Source organism: Cervus elaphus, chromosome 1 (assembly GCF_910594005.1).
Source record: "Cervus elaphus chromosome 1, mCerEla1.1, whole genome shotgun sequence".
In the NCBI taxonomy this organism is placed as follows: Eukaryota; Metazoa; Chordata; class Mammalia; order Artiodactyla; family Cervidae; genus Cervus; species Cervus elaphus.
Genome location: NC_057815.1, coordinates 8,903,583 through 8,926,021, shown reverse-complemented (window position 1 = coordinate 8,926,021; position 22,439 = coordinate 8,903,583). Strand labels below are relative to the sequence as shown.

Here is a 22,439-nt window from a genome sequence, read left to right as displayed (position 1 = left end):
CTAGGGTCTTAGAGAAACCTGATGGTGATCTGGTACATCACATGGCTTGTTTAACATCACCCTCTTTACAACAACCTCAGTTCTACTTCCTCTTATTCCATTTTCTTTCCTGTTCAGTGGCTTGAAATCCTCAAGTAACTCATGTTCTGATTCAACAGTATTTCTGTAACTCCTTTCTGTGTTTTACCTTTTATCTTCCAATGTGCTTTTTTCCCCTGTTGGTACAATAACACACAATTCCAAAGTGCCATCTAATGCACTATGCCACTGAGCACCACAGCCAGTGATTTTAAGTGTACTAAATTATCTTCTGGTTGAAAAGAACATAAGCCGAAGAAATAAATGCCTCTTAACTAAAGGCAACGGTCAAAGAAACTTTTGAATGGGTAGTCGGAAAATGCTTTCAGGCCTGCCTATCAGAGCGGATTGAGAACATTTGCGCTAAGCAGAGCCGTGATGTTACGTGAGCAGTGAGAAGGTGCACAACAGCCACGTATTTTAATTAAAATACTTTTATTCTTTTCTTTTAATATAAACATGAGGAAGAAAAACCACACAAGTTGTAGCATCCTTTTCAAAATAAAACTGCAATCGATACTTGAATCTCCAAGCTCCATAAACAACATTTTTTGAGGTGGTAGACTGTAATATTTTATATCCATTATTTATCGTTTATGTCTCTGTCCTTTAAAAATGATGGAACCTGTGGCACTCAATATAATGTGAAGCCTTGCTATAAAGAGAGAAAGTATTTATAGCCCAGAAATGCTTTGTTTACAGGCAAAATTCCTAGGATTATGTTTGAGAAGGTAGGAGAAAGATTTTACATAGTTGAGAACACTTTTTTTTTTTAATGTTTCACATTTAGGTGACATCATTACCAATTTCCTAAAAGACTGATTACTGGACCTCCCTGTCTTTTAATGGGCTTCCTGGTGGCTAAGTGGTACCCTGTGTTTTAAAAAGCCTGAGGTAAGGGTTCCTAAGATTTATCTTTCCTCAAGTAACAACTTGAACTGACACACCTACAGCCAGGTTAACACGCAGAACAGAAAAGCTGTTTCATGTCGCTTACTTCCCTGTCACTACTACTAGGGTCCAGTTCCTTTCAGTTTATTATCGATAACTAATGCTATTGTTCGTAATTCCTTTACCAAACCTATAAAAAAGAAACTTCCGGGCTCAAGCAGATCAACAGCCCAGCCAGGCAAAGGACTATTTTAAAAAGAGGAGGCCAGGTCTATAAAGATACAAGATATCCTCCTGAAGTCTTTGTGCAATTTGAAGCTTTGATACTTGTAGAAATATAAATGCTACAAACTTACAAAACATCACCTGAGAGTTTACTTGAATTTCTTCTAAACTCATTTAGTTTTGTAAATTTTAAACATTAAGCTCTTAATTTTAATCTTTTGTTTTAGCCTATTGTTTGCCATCTTCAAGAGGGACTGAAACAAAAAATTCAAATTAAAAGCTTAACATCTAAGATTTACAAAACCAAATGAGTTTAGAAGAAATTCAAGTAAACTTTCAAGTCACATTTTGCGTCTGTAGCATTTATACTTCCACGGCAGTGTCCTGGAGTGTCCAAGCACACTGTATTAAAGCTTAAAATTGCACCAAGACTTTTGGGACACCTTCTATTTCACTATCTGCTTATTCCTGGACTAACAGGTTGGCTGCAATTATGAAAATATCCTTTAATACAAGTATTTAACAAAGAGGAAAATCATCAGAAAATGAGAAGCACCATTAGAGTTAACAAGAAACGCAGCAGGGACCCAATAGAAGCAGGTAACAACATACTTTCTCTGCTTATGATCCCAAACATGCTAATATGCTAATAAGTAGTGCTTGCAAAAAAACTGAATGACAAGTGTTATTCAGCAGCTTTTTGGTTTAAACTGATTGCCAAAAATGACTAGCAGCTTCAATGAAATAGGGAGGAAGAATCCTTCAAAACCTAACAGTGCTACAGCAGTCTGTTCCTAAGTGGCTATATGAGTTGTCAGGAGTCCCGTGTTTGAACGGCAATACTGCACTGATTCTAAAGGAATATGCAGCAATATGGGTGAGAAAAATAGGAAAAAGTAAAAGTTATACAGTTAGTGTCTTTAAAGTCTAAAAATTTAAACTATTAAAAAAACCTCACATAGTTCACAGTTATCGGCCTACACAGTAAGCAAATATCTGTGGGTGGGTTGGGAGCTTTTAGCTTTGGAGTGGTTTTTGTAACTCTGTTTACATTAAAAAGGACAGAAGAGTGTGTTGTCTTGACAAGGTCCAGTTTTTTCCTATGACCATAACCTTTGCTGTCTGCAAGTCTCTTGAATTCAGTGTCTTTCTTCTGGGTGAAATACTAACTTTGCTGGTTTCTGAGCAGGAGAGGTGGTATTTCTCCAGTCCTTGTTACGAGGGGTTCATGATGTTACAACCCCTCACCTCTCTCTGTTCATGAGAGGATGGCATTGGAGCGCTGAATACCAATGAAATGATCAGCGCTGAAAGACCTTCTCACAGCAACTCTGCCCACTTTGTATTTGTCTTCACACAGTCTGGAGATGGCCTAAGAAAGTCAATCAGATAGAACATAAGTATAATTGGGGGAAAAAAGTTCCAACCTTAAAGAAAGCAGCATTGATAAGCCACACATCTGCATTCATTTAGGTTGACAGTTGCTGCTACTTTGGATAGCTCATATCTACACTGCTGATTCCCTAAGATAATATTCTTCAAGGGCTATGATGAGATTGCTGGGGCAGGGAGGAACATATTTAAAAACTGGGTTCCCAAAATAGGCCCCATCTAACAGCAATATGATGTTACCTACATACTAGGTCCTTAAGCATAATGAACACACCTGAGCAAAATCAGTGTTTACCCAGCTATTCAACTTCTATTCAGTCTTCATTATTTACTACACTACGAACATTTTAATGAGGGTAGGTGTGTGTTGAAGGCAAGAAAGGTCTAGTGATGAAGCACTACAAGGTGCTATTTCACATGCATGTAAATTATTGTAGAAAAATGTCTTATTTCTAAAGTACCAAGGTACCAGAAAAAGTGTCAACTTTATATGTATTCATTTCAGTTGTAAATTTTGCTGTATACCCACCAGAAATCACAAACTACTTCAAATTACTCTTCAAATCACTACTACAAATTCCTTCATCCCATGTATGTTACCACTTCCATTAAAAACCCACCTACTTTCTACATCCAGTTTCTGAACCCACATTCTAATTTCCAAGTATAGGTCTCACAGGTTAGCCCCTGATGCTTCTGGTCTAATAAACTCATGGGGCTGAACTGTGATACACAAACACACACTACAAGCTCAGGCAGTTAAGAATGGTAAGTAATTATCAATGTACATATGATTAGGGACACAATTATAAGAATTATTCCTGTATGGTTATATGTAAGTGTGGAGGTTCAAATGGAAAACCATTAAGAACAATTAAATCTGATTTAAAATATTCTGAATTATGGTTACATAAAAGATATCTGTAATTTTTTTAAAAAAATAATGTGATATCTCTGTCTAACCCATAAAAGACACAGGGAATAAGATGCCAATGGGTTAATAAGCTCTGCAAACTGTCAGTCACTGCAGAGTGTAAGTCAGCCACAGACGCTGGCTTTGGTGGCTGACAGAAAACCCAGTTAGTGAATCCCCAGTCTTACCTCTAGGCTCTGTGCTCTTTCTGTGCTAAAAGGAGCAATTGGAAAACTCAGGTTGTCGTCATCTGCTAAGGAGAAAAGGTCAAAGTAGTATCTGGCATAAACACTGGTGGAAACCTTAAGATGAAACTGGAGGAGGTCCACAAAGTGCAGTTCCGCCTCATTCCTGGGGGAGGAGAAGACAAAACCAACATAGGACAATTTTAGTCAACTGGGCTATCTTCAGAAACCCCATTCTGTGCCACAACAGCTCTAAATACAGCTTGGAAACAAATAACGGCTCCCCAGCTGGATTAATACACTCATGTTCAAACAAGGGACAGCTCTTGGTGGTTCTTCCTGCGTCCTGGCACTTGGAGTTTGGGACAAGGGGGGGAGGTTACGGCCCTCTTATGCACCCATGCTGCTGACTCGGGGGCTCATTCCTCAGAGTTCCATCAGTGCAGCTGCGCATTCATGCTCCACGCTCGCTCACACGGCCCCGCTACAGTCATCAGATGACAGGAATGATGTGTGCTGTTTACTAGCTCTGGAGAACTTGCAGACATTCCCACAGATAACAGGAAGGGGCTTATTGAAGTAGAGACACGCCAACAAAAGGAGTAGGCACATCACCACGGCAACAAATGGGGCCATGGAGAGCCACTGCTATTATCTCTGAGGGGAGAAGACTCTTGAGGCAACAAGGATTCATCTCAGATAAATAAATAAATAAGCTACACGCGATGCGAAAGGGAATCCCCTCCCCCCGCTCCAGTGCAGGGGACTGTGGCAAAGGGCAGAATGCAAGTTTCTGTTCCTCTTAATCCCAGTAGGACCAGAAGGTGTTCCTGGGACAGGATGGCATACACTTTTCAAGCTATGGGAGGCAGTAGGATTAAGGGGAGACGTCTTGGCTAGACTAAATGCACCTGAGCAATGACCCCGATGGAGCAGTTCCCCCTGCGCTCTGTCCGCCGGCCCTGACTAGGACAGAAGGTGCATAGGCACGCAGGGGGCGAATTCAATGAAGTGGGAAAGTAGGGTCCTGGGAGCAGGTCTTTCCTGTGGGACCATACACAGTCATTAGCTTGTCTAATGTTTAAGTAAATAAAATCAGAGTAAGTCTTACCACTTTCACAGCAATCACTTTAAAGAGTTAATTATATACAAATGATAAATACCCAGACAAATGAAAGTGACTTATTTTTCAAAATATTTGTTTCCTGGTTTTAAAGTGTTAATATTTTATCCATTGGTAAGTCATCAAATGTTTGATGTTCTCCTGCATGGAGAGCAGAGTGTGAGCAGAAATGAGGTTTCTCATTTGCTGAACTTTAAACCTAACTGAACCTACCTCCAAAATTAATTTCCTGTTCATATGGCCATAAGTCTATAGAAATGTAAAACAGATAATGTTTTGATAATCAGCTAATGAGGACTTAATTTATTATGGGAATAAATGCACTTCACTATCCCTTTTATATTCTCTTCCACTAATACATTTTAATTGTGTGGAAATACAGTACTTCATAGGATTAACATGTCTATTAACAGAGCTTTACTTACTGAAGAAAAAGGCATTAGAACTACAGAATACGCTTCTGCGTTTTTTTTTTTTTTTTAAATGACTAGATGACTGAAGAGCATGCCATTTATAGGTGCAGCAAATTTTCTGAACAGCAGCTGCTCAATATATTCAAACAAGATACATGAATGTTAGAAAACTTTTAAGGAAAAGCTGATAGATGCCAATTTTTCAATTTAGACTCAAAATGAGACCATTACAAATAGCAGCCAACAGCAGGGGGATGAGACAAATGTGACTTGAACACTTGGCTGTAATGCTTTCCAGTTTCCAAAGATCATAAACAAAAGCAACCTATTACGAACATAGCTCCTGGTGATTCTGTTGTACACAGAAAAGGGCTGTTTACAATTAGCTTCTTCCTGTAGCTAGACACTGCCATCAGTGCTATTGGGCTCACATCTATGAACATCCACACACTTCCCTGCATGTTCTCTGATGCTGTAACTGGACCCAGAGCCCCCGTCAGCTTAGCTGCAGGTTCTGAGAAAATTTCAGCTGCCATCATGGCAGACCTGGTGTTTATGATTACACATTTTCCTTCCTTCAAGGAACCAGTTTAAAGATGGATGATAGTGGTGCTCAACGTCACCTTAGTTTCTACAAATTCCAAAAGTACTTCTACTTATCTCGAATTATCTGCCGTAACACTAAGGTGGCTACCAGCAATATCACCATGACACTTTCTATCATCAAAGTGGACATTTTCACCAAAAGCCACTTTGACAGCTACCAACAATCACTGGTCCCTTCTCTTAGTCACAAGCTTCTTTGCTTCAGTTGTAAATATGCACTTTGGTAAATCTGAATTAAGAGTCAGGGGCAAAGGGAACAAACTCTTGCCACTGCCTGCCATGACCTTGATCGTCCTCTGCTGTTCAGTATAATAAAGAGGTGCCCCTTTACGTTTTCCTAAATGCCACCCACAAGGACATTTTTCCTGTCAAGTGAGCACTTCTAGAGTCTGCTGCAAATACCTCTCTGGTTCCTGCTGCCTCCCACCCTCGAGGCCCTTCCCTGCAGCCAGACAGCAAGCCTGATGTTTCACGCCCATGGGAGCATGCCATCTGTGAGGAACCCCCCAAGTTAACTCGAGGCCCCACCAAGTACCACTGTGGTTGCTGAGTGCCCCGGGTGAGGCCCCACTGACACTTCCTGGGCTATCTGAGACAAAGGAGTTTCCTAACTCAGCAGACCTACTTCTAAACATGGGGAACACTCCTGACAGTGGAGGAGACAGAACACAGAGATCTGAAACCTTTCTATTTGGTCATCTGTACATCATGGTTTCCGTAACAACAGAACCTTAGAGACAACCTCAGATTACAAAAGAAAAGACCTGCAAAAACAAACATACAATGTGTGACTCAAGTTGAAGTTATAACCTCAGTAGTCTGGAGGTGCTAAGATCTCAGCAGTGACCACTTAACTTCCAAGGCCAGACATGTGTCTCTTAAAAACAGACTGGACCTGGTAGACAGCTTTAAGAAAGACGTGAAGTTATTTACTGCATCATGTTGTTCTGGTAGTGAGCTTGTAAAATGGCAAAAACGACCAGAAAAGTAATTTCAATTTATCAAGCAGAATATTACAACAGTAACACACCAAGATTTAACTAATTAATGATGGGAAATACAAATGGTTATACTACAGCTAGACAGAAAGAAGTCTAATTTTATATTTATACCTAATTCAGCTCTCTGCACAATGTAACATTTCTTAAAATGTAACATTTCTTAAGCTGTAAACTTTATGGGAGCAAATAAGGTATTGGAAAATGGTTAGACAGTTCACCGTAACCTTACAAACTCACATGTCCTCAAGTGTAATGTCCTTTAGGATCTGGCAGTAGTCCGAAATAGCCTTATCGTCCCAAATCTTGGAGGCAAGAAGAATGGCTCCCAAAACAATTCTTTTCCAGTTAGTGGGGCAAAGGTCGATCTCAGCATAAGTTAAAAGCCTTTCTAAGTAAACCTGCAAAAGTAGAGGACTGACCTTTGATTTTAGTTCAGTTTAAAAGCTGTCATAGAATTGTTAGGAATGATAGGTTTCATCTGTTTTTAACATATCTTTTATTCTTTGGTTCTACAGAGACTTTTGCTTGGCCAGCCAAGGCCAAAGGCCAGGTCACAGTTGTAAGGCAAATATTTCTGTCAGTCTGGTATTTCTACTCTGCCCATGTGAATTTCCAACCCAATTTTGGTCGCAGGAATGAAAGGACATCTCAGCATTCTAAAGACAGGCATTGTGTTATTACCTTCCCACTTGTAAAAGGCAGCACGTATGGCCCAGCATTGATTCAACCGTTCAGTAAATGCTTGAGTGCCTACCGTGTGCAATGTACCTACCATACTGGTGGTGGGTACGTGGCAATTTTACATAAAGCTTGAGTATGTAAAACTCTGGTAAGACTGAGCATTTCTTTATCTTCTCTTCAGAGGGTGAACTTGAAGATAATAACTGGTGGTCAAGGAGCCTCCCAGGTCAAGGAGCCTCCTTGCTGCGCCCCACAGGGCAGGCAGCACGGAGCAGCTGTGCTTTACACTCAGGGCCTCTTCAGGGAAGATTCACGCACAAAGAGCTCTTTGTTCACACCCCGATTTTTCACATCTCCATTATTTCATAACTCACTGGTCTTACATATTCTGCAACTTAGTCAATTTGTTTGGTTCTAAGGTGGTTAAGAGCTGCCGATGTCTGAATCCCTGGGGCTCCTCTAAATCTGCCAGGTAGTTTGTGAGATGACTTCATGGCTTCTTTTATATGTGTCAAATGGCTATTCTATAAAGAACCAGACCAAGTTAACAGCTGAGTAAAGACTAAAGACATAAGTTGTGATGGTGTTACCTCTGCAGAAGAAAATATATGCCATTTGACAAAAAGAAAAATGTCCCGTTATCAGACTGACAGCTCCGATCTGCCAAAGCTCTCCAAACTCAATTGTGTTTCAAACACGGTTACTGAGATTATATACTCTTAGTGAACTTCTGCACCCCACTCCCCAGAGAACTCCACACGCGCCAGTACTCTCCAAGAACGAGTCTCCCGCAGGGTCCGCCCCTCTGCTGTATTATGGCACTGACAGAGGCAGTTCAGCCTTAGGGGCAGTCCCTCAGCTTCCTCTCAGCTTCACTTTATAAAGGCAAACCTGGTCTCATTTACACCACTTGCCCTCCTGTCTCAGTGGAAGTTACACTTCTTTCTTTCCCCTGAAGCTAACTCTTCTATGAATGAAGTCAGTCCCACCTCTCATTTCTGCAGAACACTGTTCCCACAATTCATCTCTTCTTGAACAACCCCCTCTCTGTCAGAGATTTTCTCCAATGTTTTCTTACATGTTCTCAGCCCATCCGTCACCACCCCTTAGAACACTTCCTTCAGGAAATGTTCTGACACTGGCTCCTCATGACCCATCCTCTCCTTAGCCCATCTAGTCTGCCCCTGGCCGCCACTGCCCCCCTGAAACTACTGAGGCATGGTCACTGCTGCCTTCATGACAAACAGCCAGCACTCTTCATCACAGCGCCCCACTCCCCAGGCCTGCCCTCAGAGCTGAGAGACACTGCCACACGCCTGGCTGCCGGGACCAAAGACCTCCACTTGAGTTATCTCACTACCATCTGTTGGGAATTCTTATCTCCACTTTCACTGGTCACCTGCCGGCTCTGCTCTTCTGTCCGTCACTTCTGGCTTCTATCACTGCCATTGCCTCCTAACTTCTCTGCTTCCACTGAAAGCCAACCACAGTCTGTTCTCCCCAGAGCAGCCAGGAGAGCCTCTCAGATTAAGTGCACTTCACGGGCCTGCTCAACATCTGCCAGGGCTCTCCCATCAAACAGGTCACTTCTGTGGCCTGCTAGTCACGAGGCCCTGGGTGAGATGCCATCGTCCTTCTGTGCCCTCATTGCCTGTGCCTTCCCTCATTCCCTACTCTGATCACAGCGGCACCCTGCTGACCCCTCAGCACAGAACCCGCTCCTGTCTGCGCCTCGTGCTCTGCCCCCTGCCTGTGCTCTCAGGCCCCTCATCTTCCTCAGTCCAGCCAGGTCCTGGTTCAGATCTCACCTCTGTAAAGAGGCTCTTCCTGGTCTTTCTAGCGTGCATGTGTTAAGTCGCTCAGTCGTGTCTGACTCTGTGACCCCATGGACCCGTCTGGCTCCTCTGTCCATGGGGAATTCTCCAGGCAAGAATACTGCAGTGGGTTGCCACTCCCTTCTCCAGGGGATCTTCCCAAACCAGGGATGGAACCCAAGTCTCCTGCACTGCAGGCAGACTGCTTCCTGTCTGAGCCACCAGGGAAGCCCCTCGAATCTCTCCATCCCTTTACCTTGCTTTCTCTTTCTAGCTTTCACTACTACTTCAAACAGTCATCTTTTTAAAAATACTCATTTTAAAAAGTCCTACACTCTGTGGTACACCCGATACTTACACACACTGTAAATGAACCATACTCCATAAAAACTAGAGAAAAACAAAACCCTTATGTCTGCTATACTTACCTCAGAAAGGCAAGAACTCTCCTCTATGCCCAGCACTTAGAACCGTGACACGGGCAGGCATCTGGTGCCCATGTATGCCCTAAGGAGTTCCTTGGCAGCACTCAGCACGTGCACCATGCTCTCCTTCTTCAAGCTCTCCTGGCAGCTCTTCTGATTCTGTCCTGGGTTTCCTACCACTCCGGCCACTCCTCTGGGGATGTGTCCTGTGAGTGCTGACAGTCCCCACAGATCTATCTTCTCCTCAACTTTTATTTAACGTACTTTCTCTGCATTTGAACAGCTACACGTAATTCCCTGCCTCTTGCTCAGCTTCGGGCTCCAATCCCATACAGTCAAATGACTGCTAGACACTGTCACTCTGCTGTCTCACAGGTCCATCGGGCTTAACTTGTCTACAAAGAAATGCCCCTCTTCCAACCCACACACCCTCTCCTGCCTGCATTTCCCAGCTCTCCACGTGCCAGCGCCACTCCCGCCTCTCTCAAGCACATGCCAACTGAGCCCTGTACCTGGCTCGCAGCTCCAAGAAAAGGCCTGCGTCTGACCCGGGCCCACTGAGGGGAAGCCTCCTCTCCTACACTCTGCCTGCAGGGGCGCGGGCAGCGGTGGACGCAGGCCCTCCCTCCAGACCATGCAGCTGACCTTCCCCTATGGGTTTGCTATAGGGAGGAGTTAGGCAATCCCAACGACCTCTCAGCTGAATATGATGTATTAGTCAAATGATGAAATCTTACCACAGGAATTCAGTATGGATGACAGAAAGGTCCTCACATAGCTGGAGCTCGGCAGGCTAACCTGAGTAAAGCCTTTCCAAGCACTGCTGACACCCCAGTCCTGGGTACCTTCACACGCCGGCACCAGGGGACAGTAGAGATGGTTAACACTGTCGTCCAAGGTCAGGGAGGTGAAGGCAGTCAGTCTCAATCAAGACACACATCACACTGCCTAGGCAACACAGCCTGAGACTCAGAAACACACTGAATCTACACCTGCCGTGGGCCAGGAAGTTCAGTGATCGCCTCCATCCTACCACCCAGCACACTTTGCCGGTGTGCGCCTGTGTGCCCTGTGTGTGCATGCATCCTGAGGTGTGGAAGGAGAAACCAGAAGTCTCTCCTGCTGCCTTTAACATCAATTGTTTTGTGATGAGAAAAGCAGTGGCAACATTTTAAATCATGATGATTACTAAAGCTCAAATCTGTATGTTTTCATTCCTTTTGATACATTTCTCTTTAATAAAGTTCTGATGATCATTTCAGGAACCTACTTTCATTTGAAAAACAGGCCCATACCTTCTGTACAAGAAAAAAATTTCTAGAGATGCTTCTATTAAGAGAAAAATATATTACCAAAGTCACTATTGCACATTTAATAGTAGCCAGCTGGGCGGCACTGAAGAGAGCATACACAAATCTGTAGATGTATTTGGGTTCAGGATCATGCTGAAAGTACTCCTCCGGAACCCTTTCTCGCTGAAAGAAGAAAAAACACAGTGTTAAGTATCCACTGAAGAAAAATACTTAAAAGTACCCTCAAGACAGCAATCTTCACACGTGGGCCCACGTGCTACTTAAAATAATTTTGACTAGGTGACATATCTTGTAGTCTTTTAAATATAAACAATTGGATCCTAAAGTACCATAGTGATTCAATACTCACTACCATTCATTAAAGAAAAATGCAAGCACAACCTCAGAAAATGTATTTTCACCTTCTTCCCCAAAGAATTCTAACCAAATGCAAACTATTTTTAGGCTCAAAGTCTTGCTGATCATTGTACGTCATCAGACTTTTCTGCAGTCAACTATGAAAACACCTTTCCAGTGTCCTGTAACCAGAGGCTCTAAGAGTGTGCTCTCTTACACAGCGGTCACCAGTCACATGTGTCTACTGAGCACCTGAAGAAGTGAGTTTTTAAACCCTGTCATTTTAATTAGTTTAAAATTTAAACAGTTTTTAAATTTTCTCCTTAGAGGTCTTACATATGTGTTAGGAAATGTTTATATTGTGTGACGCTATGGAAAATCATCCTTTAAAAACCTACATTTTCTGTTGCTTGTGTATGTTTACTTACCTGCTCATTCGTCATACAAAGCGTAACTTGGTTCTTATCAGTCACACCCCTGACACAACATGCTTTTGGTAAAATTACTTGACATAATATGGGGTGGGGGAAGAAGACTTAAAGGAAGACAATCTTGGCTTTGAGCTGGAGGCAATAATTTTCTTCTAGTAATTAATTTCAAAGCAAATCAGCATGAAATAAACACAACTGTAATAAGAGAAAAATACACCTTCAATAAAAGTGACACTTACTGTGAGTGGATGTGATCTCTCATCAAAAATGTCCAAGGACCTATTAGAATCTCTATAAAATAAGAATGTGTATTTTAAAAATTAATTCAGGAGTTACTAGCTTAGTAAAATATCTGCTAAAAGTAGAGAGAGGAGTAGAGGAAGCTTAACCTTAATAAAGCAAACAGTTTTACATATTCTCCTGGATTCTGCCCTTAGAAAGGTTTTCTGACCTATTTTATACTCAGCACACCAAGTTGCATGAAATCTCTTCTATAACCAGCCAGAGCTGCCTTTACCCACACAGACCCCTTCTAACAGGCAATGTTCGTAGACCAATACATTTCCACTTCACTAACCTCACAATGGAATATACAAGAACATTTTATAAAGTGGTAGTAGTAGGCAATAAAGTCTTCTAACTTCAATGAATGTAAATATGAGATTCATGATTTTTTCTTGTCTCCACCCCGCTTTTGTTCTTCATATTATATTCTTATTGTTTATTTCTTCTTGTCTCTTTTAAATAGTTTGAGTTAAAAATTTTAATTGTCTTTTAAGAGAGACCAGGCTTTTTCTTTTAAATTCCACCACACTACTACACTGTGCCCATTTAAACAGTAGTTCTGCAAATGTGGTCTATAGGCCTCTATAGGAATCTCCCCTGGCCCCTCTTCAGAAATCCTGTAAGTCCAAGAGGTCAAAACGTGTTTTATAAGAATACCAAGACATCACCTGCCTTTACCCTGTTTGACACTTAACTATGATTGTATAAAAGCAAAAGTGGGTAAAATTGCTCATTTCTGAGTGTGAATCAAGGCAGTGGTATGAAACTAAATTAGAAGTCATTCACTTATTCCTGGCCAAATGAATGTAAAAAATCTGCTTCACTTAAGAACATCCATGATGAAAGAGTAAAAATTAAGTGTTCTTAAACCTTTACTCTTCTTCTTCATATTCTGAGTAAGCGGAAAGTATGCATTAAGCGCTTGTATGGACTGAAATATGGCTGTGCTAAGGAAGAGCATTTGTAACTTACTGGTAACCAAGTCACTTTCTTCCCCCTAGAACATCATATTTAAACCACTTTTTTCATGAAACGCCAATTGACAGTCATTTTTTCAAAAATGAACAAAGTGAGCCTGTCACTTCAAAGAAAACTCTAAACTATTTGTTGCCAATGATAAAATTCAAACCATCAAGCTAAAAATATTAGGATTTTTGGAAAATTTGTACCTTCCAGTGTGTTATTTATGGTGAGCTTGATTTATCAATACTTAAAGACTTTCCTGATAAGACTGGTAGTGATACTAACAAGAGTGAGTTTTTGACACTGTCTGAAGACATGTGAACCAATACTTTGCAAATGACAATGTATAATATAAAATCATGTACAGATAAAAAGATCCACTCAGTATGCATGACAGATCAATGGGCATTAATTTAACATAGTATCTACCTCAAGTTCACTGATAATGACTTGGAACTCCATCTTAACTAATTTAATAAACTGGCACATGTGGATTTTGGGGACAGTATCAAAGAATATGTCCAATTATCTCAAGGCTTTAAAAATTCACCTTTTCCCAACTATATGTCTGCATGTAGCTGGATCTTCATATTGCTTCTTCAAAGCAAATGACTGAAGACAATGTTGACATGAGAATCAACTGTCTCCTATTAATGAGATACTATCCTCTCCACTATTTTGTTGTGGAAAATGGTTATTTTTCATTAAAAAAATGACTTATGTTAAACACTGGGGTCCCCAGTCAGATGGTGATCTCATCCCTCAGGAGACAGTGTTCCTGTCCTAATGTGGAGAGAAGCAGAACACCTTACTTGCACCTACAGAGCAGAGGCCGGGGTGCTGCTAAACACTCTGCGGCACACAGGGTGGCACCCCACGCCAAAGCCTCATCCGGCTCAGAACTTCAGCAGTGCTGAGGAAAGCCTGTTTTCACATACAGTGGATTTAATTTTTTAAATTTTAAATTTCAATTTCTAATACAGTAAATATCCATGTAAACCACATAAAACTTAAAGAATTAAGAGTCTCAAAATAAAAATAAATGATTCACTTCAATACTGTAATGAAAGGACTCCTAACAGTAAAAGCTTACTCTAATACTGTCCATTGTTATTAACACTAAACTTGATACTGTGTAAATTAATTAGCTGGAATAACAAGACAGGTTTTAAAAGAGCTCACCTGTTTTTTATGTGGTTATATATTTCTAAGCTCACCCTGTGGAGGAAAAAAAAATATTGTAATAATTGGTTTTTATCACATTAGGCCTGAAGACATTTTAAAGGGTTGGTAGAGAGGTAAGACCATCCAGATGCCCGGTGGCCCCCACACCCCCTAATTCAGAGCAGTACCCATAGGTGGTATCCCCCATGTTTTAGGTTCTTTGGCTTTTAGCAAAATTAGGAGACCCAAAATATAGATGTGCTCTTAGAAGACATGTTTGGGTTGATTATTATAATATATAAATTCTTACATATTTCCCCGGTCATTTGTCCTTCTATGCACAGAATCTTTCATCCCATACAAGTTACATCATCTATCCACATGGTTAAATTTAAGCCATACAGATTTTGTGCGTGTGGCTTTTTGTTAGGCACTGCATTTCAGTTGATTCCGTTCGGTAGTCCCCCTAACACATCTATTTTCCATTATTTCTCTAAAAGTAAGTAATACAAGTGCTCCATATCAAATAAAATGGATTTAAAATCACTTTCACACATAATTATTAGAAAATTTAATAGCAAAATTTTATAGTCACAAAATTGATGATAGGCCTAGTTATCCTGAAATAAGCACTGCTAATAAGGCAGCACAATACAACACAGTACACTATTAATGACAGGTATTTCCACATTATTTTAAATAAAGTATTAACTAACCAACAGGTACAAGTCCTCAGATAGTTTTTACACTACTATAGCCCTAAGTTATTCACAGATGCTGTGTATTAGGCAATTAAGGGGTTCTCTGGTTAAGTTATTTGCTTCCCTTTGTTCTCAGTATCTAAAATGAAACTCAAAATAATAGAGAGAAGGCAAATCTGAATTTTGTAACTCCTCTATAGAATCTTAGCATTTGCAGAAAGGCCTGTAACACTGTTAGCATCAAAGATGGATACTTCTATAGTGCTTCAAAGTTTCTTCAAATTGATTTTAAAGTCACAGAATTAAAAGTTACATGATAAAAAGGGCAACTGAACCTAATATGATACTTAACCCATTTTACAAATAAGAGAATCAAGGCTTAAAATTGACTTACTCAACGTCCCACCAGTTATCAGAAGTAGTTCTCTTTCTCCTACCCTCAAAGCAGAGAGTGGTTCCCAAGGTCAGCTGCACACTGGATTACCCGGGACGCTTTAAACACTGCCTGGCTTCTGCTTCAAAATGTTCTGATTTAACTGCATTAGGTACGACCTGGGCAACAGGATTGTATTTAAAGCTCCCCAGGTGACTGCAACGTGCAGCCAAGTCTAGGAATGAATGAGTCAGGGTTAAGATCAGAATCTCTCAGGATGCTTTTGTCTATGAAATCATGCCTCACACATCATTCCTCAGCTTGTCAAAAGGGGTGTGTGTGTGAGAGAAAGAGACACAGGGACAGAGAGGCAGATAGACCCACAGACTGTGTCTTGAGGGCAGGGAGGAAAGGTGGAATTCATGTATGTGTTCAGAGACATACATCTTGAAAAAGTTGCACAAGTGATTCTAATAAGGCTCACCTACCCCAAATGAAAACTAATCCCATCGTATTTTTCAAGATCATTCCTAAAAGCCAATTTGCCCTATTAATTTTCTCAGTAAACCTTTATTTCATCAATAATGAATGTGAATGGTCATTTTTAAAACTTAATGAGAAAAAAATTTACTTTATTTCCAAACACTAAGACTAGGTTGAGAATAAAAAGCATGAAACCTACTTGTCTGAGCAAGGTTAATCTTTAAAACTACTTCTGAATTATATACTGGAACATCAGGCTCTTTTGAATTCAAAAGAAGCTGTGAGTCTAGCCACAGTGAGAGTAGTTTTTAACCCACAGATTTAGAGTCTTGGCTGAATAAAAACATTCAGTGATTACGAGAGAAGTGCCAAAACTCAGGACTTTAAAGAGCAATGGGGCTCAGTTTTTGTTGAAATACGATTTGACCGAAACTAATATTATAAGAAAGTTACATTATTATGATTGTGAACTGGTTGTTTTTAATTAAAGTTAGAAGTTACTGATCATTTAAATAGCTAAAAAATAAAAAGCCTTGCACATTAAAAATTAAATTAAATTTATAAGCTAATTATACTTTTAAGACAGAAAAGTAAAATTAATGATAAGGATACTAATATATTTTTTTTAAATTTTATTTATTTTTTCAGTGGGTTTTGTCATACATTGATATGAATCAGCAATAGATTTACACGTATTCCCCATCCCGATCCCCCCCTCCCACCTCCCTCTCCACCCGATTCCTCTGGGTCTTCCCAGTGCACCAGGCCGGAGCACTTTGTCTCATGCATCCCACCTGGGCTGGTGACCTGTTTCACCATAGATAATATACATGCTGTTCTTTCGAAACATCCCACCCTCACCTTCTCCCAGAGAGTTCAAAAGTCTGTTCTGTACTTCTGTGTCTCTTTTTCTGTTTTTGCATATAGGGTTGTCGTTACCATATTTCTAAATTCCATATATATGTGTTAGTATGCTGTAATGGTCTTTATCTTTCTGGCTCACTTCACTCTGTATAAGGGGCTCCAGTTTCATCCATCTCATTAGAACTGATTCAAATGAATTCTTTTTAACGGCTGAGTAATATTCCATGGTGTATATGTACCACAGCTTCCTTATCCATTCATCTGCTGATGGGCATCTAGGTTGCTTCCATGTCCTGGCTATTATAAACAGTGCTGTGATGAACATTGGGGTGCACGTGTCTCTTTCAGATCTGGTTTCCTCAGTGTGTATGCCCAGAAGTGGGATTGCTGGGTCATATGGCAGTTCCATTTCCAGGTTTTTAAGAAATCTCCACACTGTTTTCCATAGCGGCTGTACTAGTTTGCATTCCCACCAACAGTGTAAGAGGGTTCCCTTTTCTCCACACCCTCTCCAGCATTTATTGCTTGTAGACTTTTGGATAGCAGCCATCCTGACTGGCGTGTAATGGTACCTCATTGTGGTTTTGATTTGCATTTCTCTGATAATGAGTGACGTTGAGCATCTTTTCATGTGTTTGTTAGCCATCTGTATGTCTTCTTTGGAGAAATGTCTGTTTAGTTCTTTGGCCCATTTTTTGATTGGGTCATTTATTTTTCTGGAATTGAGCTTCAAGAGTTGCTTGTATATTTTTGAGATTAATCCTTTGTCTGTTTCTTCATTTGCTATTATTTTCTCCCAATCTGAGGGCTGTCTTTTCACCTTACTTATAGTTTCCTTTGTTGTGCAAAAGCTTTTAAGTTTCATTAGGTCCCATTTGTTTATTTTTGCTTTTATTTCCAATATTCTGGGAGGTGGGTCATAGAGGATCTTGCTGTGATTTATGTCGGAGAGTGTTTTGCCTATGTTCTCCTCTAGGAGTTTTATAGTTTCTGGTCTTACATTTAGATCTTTAATCCATTTTGAGTTTATTTTTGTGTATGGTGTTAGAAAGTGTTCTAGTTTCAGAATCCAGATAGGAAAAGAAGAAGTGAAACTCTCGCTGTTTGCAGATGACATGATCCTCTACATAGAAAACCCTAAAGACTCTACCAGAAAATTACTAGAGCTAATCAATGAATATAGTAAAGTTGCAGGATATAAAATTAACACACGAAAATCCCTTGCATTCCTATATACTAACAATGAGAAAACAGAAAGAGAAATTAAGGAAACAATACCATTCACCATTGCAACAAAAAGAATAAAATACTTAGGAGTATATCTACCTAAAGAAACAAAAGACCTATACATAGAAAACTATAAAACACTGATGAAAGAGATCAAAGAGGACACAAACAGATGGAGAAACATACCATGCTCATGGATTGGAAGAATCAATATTGTCAAAATGGCTATTCTACCCAAAGCAATCTATAGATTCAATGCAATCCCTATCAAGCTACCAACGGTATTTGTCACAGAACTAGACCAAAGAATTTCACAATTTGTATGGAAATACAAAAAACCTCGAATAGCCAAAGTAATCTTGAGAAAGAAGAATAGAACTGGAGGAATCAACCTGCCTGACTTCAGACTATACTACAAAGCCACAGTCATCAAGACAGTATGGTACTGGCACAAAGACAGAAATACAGATCAATGGAACAGAATAGAAAGCCCAGAGATAAATCCATGAACTTATGGACACCTTATCTTTGACAAAGGAGGCAAGGATATACAATGGAAAAAAGACAACCTCTTTAACAAGTGGTGCTGGGAAAGCTGGTCAACCACTTGTAAAAGAATGAAACTAGGATACTAATATTTTCAAGTAGCATTTCCCAAACTGTTCTGGAAAGTCAACATTCATATGCTAAGAAGACATTATTTAATGTTCCATGGACAACCCCAAGGGAGGTAGGAAGGTCTGCATCCTGTTTCGTTTTTAATTCTCTCTCTTAAATAAACTTGAACATTCCCATGATTAGGGCGTTTTGAACTGTGCATCTCCAATTGTGGACTATGAGGGGCTTCCAGAAGTTGAGGAATAGTTTTCGTCATTGTAACACTGTTCGTGTCTTCTTAAGTATAAGCCTGGCCACAGCCTTGTTTCTGAAACTTCATCTCTTTTTTTGTTCTCTGCTTTGATTGATACAGTGTGTTAGAGATACACATATATAAACAAAAATTAAAAAAACAAAAACAAAAACAAAAATTTAATGTGTCTATTAAGTTAAAATCTCAGTTGAACAAATTTCATCTATGGAGAAATTAAGCTTGAGAGTATGCCCCTTAAAACGGTTTTGATATATTTTCCCCCTCTTTGGGGGAGAGGAAGGAGAAGTAAAATTTCCTACAGAAATATTGCAGGAAAAAAATGCACGGTGGGATAAATCTGACCAAGTCCAGTTAAATTTAACTGCAGATTCACTTCAGTGCCAATAGGGGACAAGCTGTTCCTTCTTCTAATGGTAGCTTCCAAACTAGTATACATAGTTGTAGGACTCTCCCAACTCATAAAGAAATAATTTTTTTTCTAGAAACATACAATAAACAGGTACCTCTGTTTCTCATTATGTTCAACATTGTCTTAACAATAGAAATGAATCAAATGAGGTTTACATTTTTCCTGGGATTTCTCACTTGCTAACTGACTTTCCCTTCTATCATGTACTCTATGATTAACATGGAAACTGAAGACTCATATTGAGAGGTCCCTGAAGCCAACATAGAGTTGACACCAGTTTCTTAACCTGATCACTGAAAAGGACAAACCAAACGAATGAAATAATGTATGGCGAGGATGCTTTCAGCATGAAGGGGGTCTGCCACTCAGCCTTGGCAACCTAGTTGTACTCACCATTTTATTGTGGTTCTAAGATTAGGCTCGCTGACTGTGCTGTCATCTGGAAATATGGTTGGGCATGAGCTATACCTTTTAGTAAGCTTCCTTGGAGATACCTGAAGGGGAAGGGAGATAGAAGAAAATGTCACAGTAAGTTAAACCTATAAAAGTGTGTTTTTTCCTTGGTTAAAATGTCAAACGATAAAGCATTAAGATTTTCCTTATACTCCATGAACTGCTGAGTGTGGCATCACGTGCAGCTCCATGGGAAACCTCTGTACTCTCACTTCCACAGGCAAGATCTGAGAAATGTGGTATAAACTGCTGCTCTTGAAAAAGGACCCACAAATGAACCTGGAAAGCACCTATTATAAATTGCCTTTATAGTAATGAGAAAGCTTTTAGTAAGACTTCAGTGTTTCTTCCTTAAGCAATGAAATGCAGCGGAGATTTCTATTTCTATTCATTTACTACAATAAAATGCAATGCTTTATATAATATCGATGTGAGAGCATTTCATTGCAGTCAATGAACGCCAATCATAAATGTATTAGTTTGGGAGACAGTGTGAGGAAACAAGCGTTTTTGAATCAGAGGCTGGGCATGCCAGGGCTGCTCTATCACTAGTGACCTGAAGGCCATAAATCTCTTTGAGCCTCAGTTTCCTTATCTGGAGGATGAAAGGGTATAGCTTTAAGATTCTCTCACAGCCAAGAAACAGACAAAGCAGCTCTGAGAATTTCACGGTTAAGTAAGACTGCCATTATATTACACAAGGGAGAGCCTCAGAGAATACTTTCCACTCATCTCACAGTTTTATTAATTCTACTCTACATGTTATCTGCCACTCATCATGGCACTCTGCTGCCTTGCACATGCTGCTCTCTGCCTGCAGTGGCTTCTTCCTCCTCCTTGTCCCAGCAAGCTTGACCCCATCGACCTCCAGCAAACCTCAGCCAGCAGCCACACCACCAAACTTCTACCTTTCTGCACACTTACACCTCTGTTTCACCACCTGTTACATGGTCTCAACTGCTTGCCTGGTATCCCCCTCCTAAGTAAGCAAACAAGCTCCTCCAGGTGACAGATTCTTACTGCTCCTCCTCCAGCTGCTGAGAACAGAATCTGGGACAAATTAGGAATCAAGAAGCATTTGACCAATTATTTAAGATCGATTACAACTGGAAGGTAAATCATGCTAATGATACACATTCAAACTATCTGCAGTGGTGCTGGGTAGGTGACAAAGAGCTTTGTCAGACCCTCTAGAGAACAAGCTATCTTTAAAACACTTTAGAAGTATCCATTTATTTGTGAAGAGCCCAAAACACAGCCATAGTCAAATACTAAAACAGCCTGAACTATGTGAGGACAATTCTCTTCCTTTAAGTAAAGGCCAATAATCAAATCCCAGTCACTGTCAGTAGCTCTGAGTAATAGCATTCTTTAATACCACAGAACACAAACACTTTTAACACTTGGTTTTCTTGGGTTTTGTTTACTAATTCAGATGAGCCTTCCTTCCTTCTATTAAAATAGTTTTCACCACGCTGTCACACTCTATCCATCTCCTCCACAAACGCATCAAAGGTGAAACAAGGAGAAAGTCTAGTCAATGTTTTTTTTTAAATACAGAGCATTTAAATAAACATTGCCAGTAGCCAATAATAAGAACTATCCAAATGGGTGTATAAGCCACCGTTTTGCTTGTTTCAGGTATTTTATGGCAAGGCCACTTACTCCTTATTAACAAAAAGTTCTACACATAACATACCTGAAAAGTACCACTATTTGGGAGAATTTCTCCTTCAAGCTAGAAATGATTTCAACTGAAACTCATATATTCCTTAAGCCATCTGGTTAATGTGTAATTTCAGAATCTCAAAAGAGACACAGCATGAAAACTGTTCATTCAAATAGTTATATTCTAAATGAAGTTATCTTTTAAAAGGTCACCACTATTAAGAGTATGACACATTACACACAGTAAAAGTCAGTTCTGACTATAAAATCTACCTATGAGGGGAATAAAAATAGTAAGAAAATGCACCAAAATATAGACTAGTTTGTAGAGCTTTGGCTTTGGGTAACATTTATCCCGTTTTTCTCTATTAAAACTTTTTTCTTTATTATGAATTATATCTGTTTATCTTTGGAAATATTAGTGCTGAAACGTTTAAGAAGTTTAATCAGACGTAGCCCTACAGACTACGGGCGCTCATTTAGTCTATCAGTAACCTACAGACTACTGGCTAGATCCTACCAAAGAAATAGTGAACGCTTCTCCAGGCCTACTCCTGAAGCGATTCAAACTTTTGGCATCTACTATTCACTAAAGGATGGCAGAATTAAAGCCTCTGAGCAAAGCCTGGATGTATTAGCTGCCAACAGGTTACTTTCCCCTCATCTCACTTTAAAATTTAAGGTAACTGTCCTTTATGATTAAAGCCTTATCATCACTGGCTCAAAACCTCAATAAACTACACTGACAAAGATTAATGATATAAAATGCAAATACAAAAATCAAACAGCAGAACCCACTCACTGATAGTTTAATGTTCAATGAAGAAGAGTATTTACCTTCATTCAGAGCTAAGGACAGAACAGATGGACTTCTACAATCTTTACAAGAAGGGAAAAGGCTTACTTAGTAGACTTCAGTGTTAATGGCAAAGACTAGAAAATCATCATACTGGAAGACTAATAAGTAACAACCCCCCCCAAAACTTATCATTAAAAGTCAAGCACCTGTTGAAATTCTGCCTCCACCCAAGTGAATCTTCCCATCCTGCCTACTGCCTCTGAGTTTAACCCATCAAAAAAATTAAGCTGAAATTCACTTTTTTCTTCCCCTTTCCACAAGCTTTAGATGTGTTTATTAATAATTATTAAGA

At 39.9% G+C, this 22,439-nt stretch overlaps 1 protein-coding gene across 3 annotated transcripts in view; it reads right to left on the bottom strand.

Annotated features, from left to right (window-relative positions):
* Window positions 1-494: 494 nt before the first annotated feature.
* The window catches only part of LOC122682982 (cyclin-Y-like protein 1), a 103,492-nt gene continuing 81,547 nt past the window's right edge, over window positions 495-22,439 (bottom strand). For all 3 annotated transcript variants that reach the window (XM_043886524.1, XM_043886609.1, XM_043886441.1), the window contains 7 exons: window positions 19,561-19,661; window positions 14,258-14,293; window positions 12,067-12,118; window positions 11,100-11,222; window positions 7,065-7,225; window positions 3,688-3,850; window positions 495-2,566 (listed from right to left, as the gene is read on the bottom strand). In XM_043886524.1, the coding sequence (XP_043742459.1) occupies window positions 2,453-2,566; window positions 3,688-3,850; window positions 7,065-7,225; window positions 11,100-11,222; window positions 12,067-12,118; window positions 14,258-14,293; window positions 19,561-19,661 (750 nt within the window). In that variant the 3' untranslated portion in view covers window positions 495-2,452. The remainder of the gene's footprint in view (window positions 2,567-3,687; window positions 3,851-7,064; window positions 7,226-11,099; window positions 11,223-12,066; window positions 12,119-14,257; window positions 14,294-19,560; window positions 19,662-22,439) is intronic.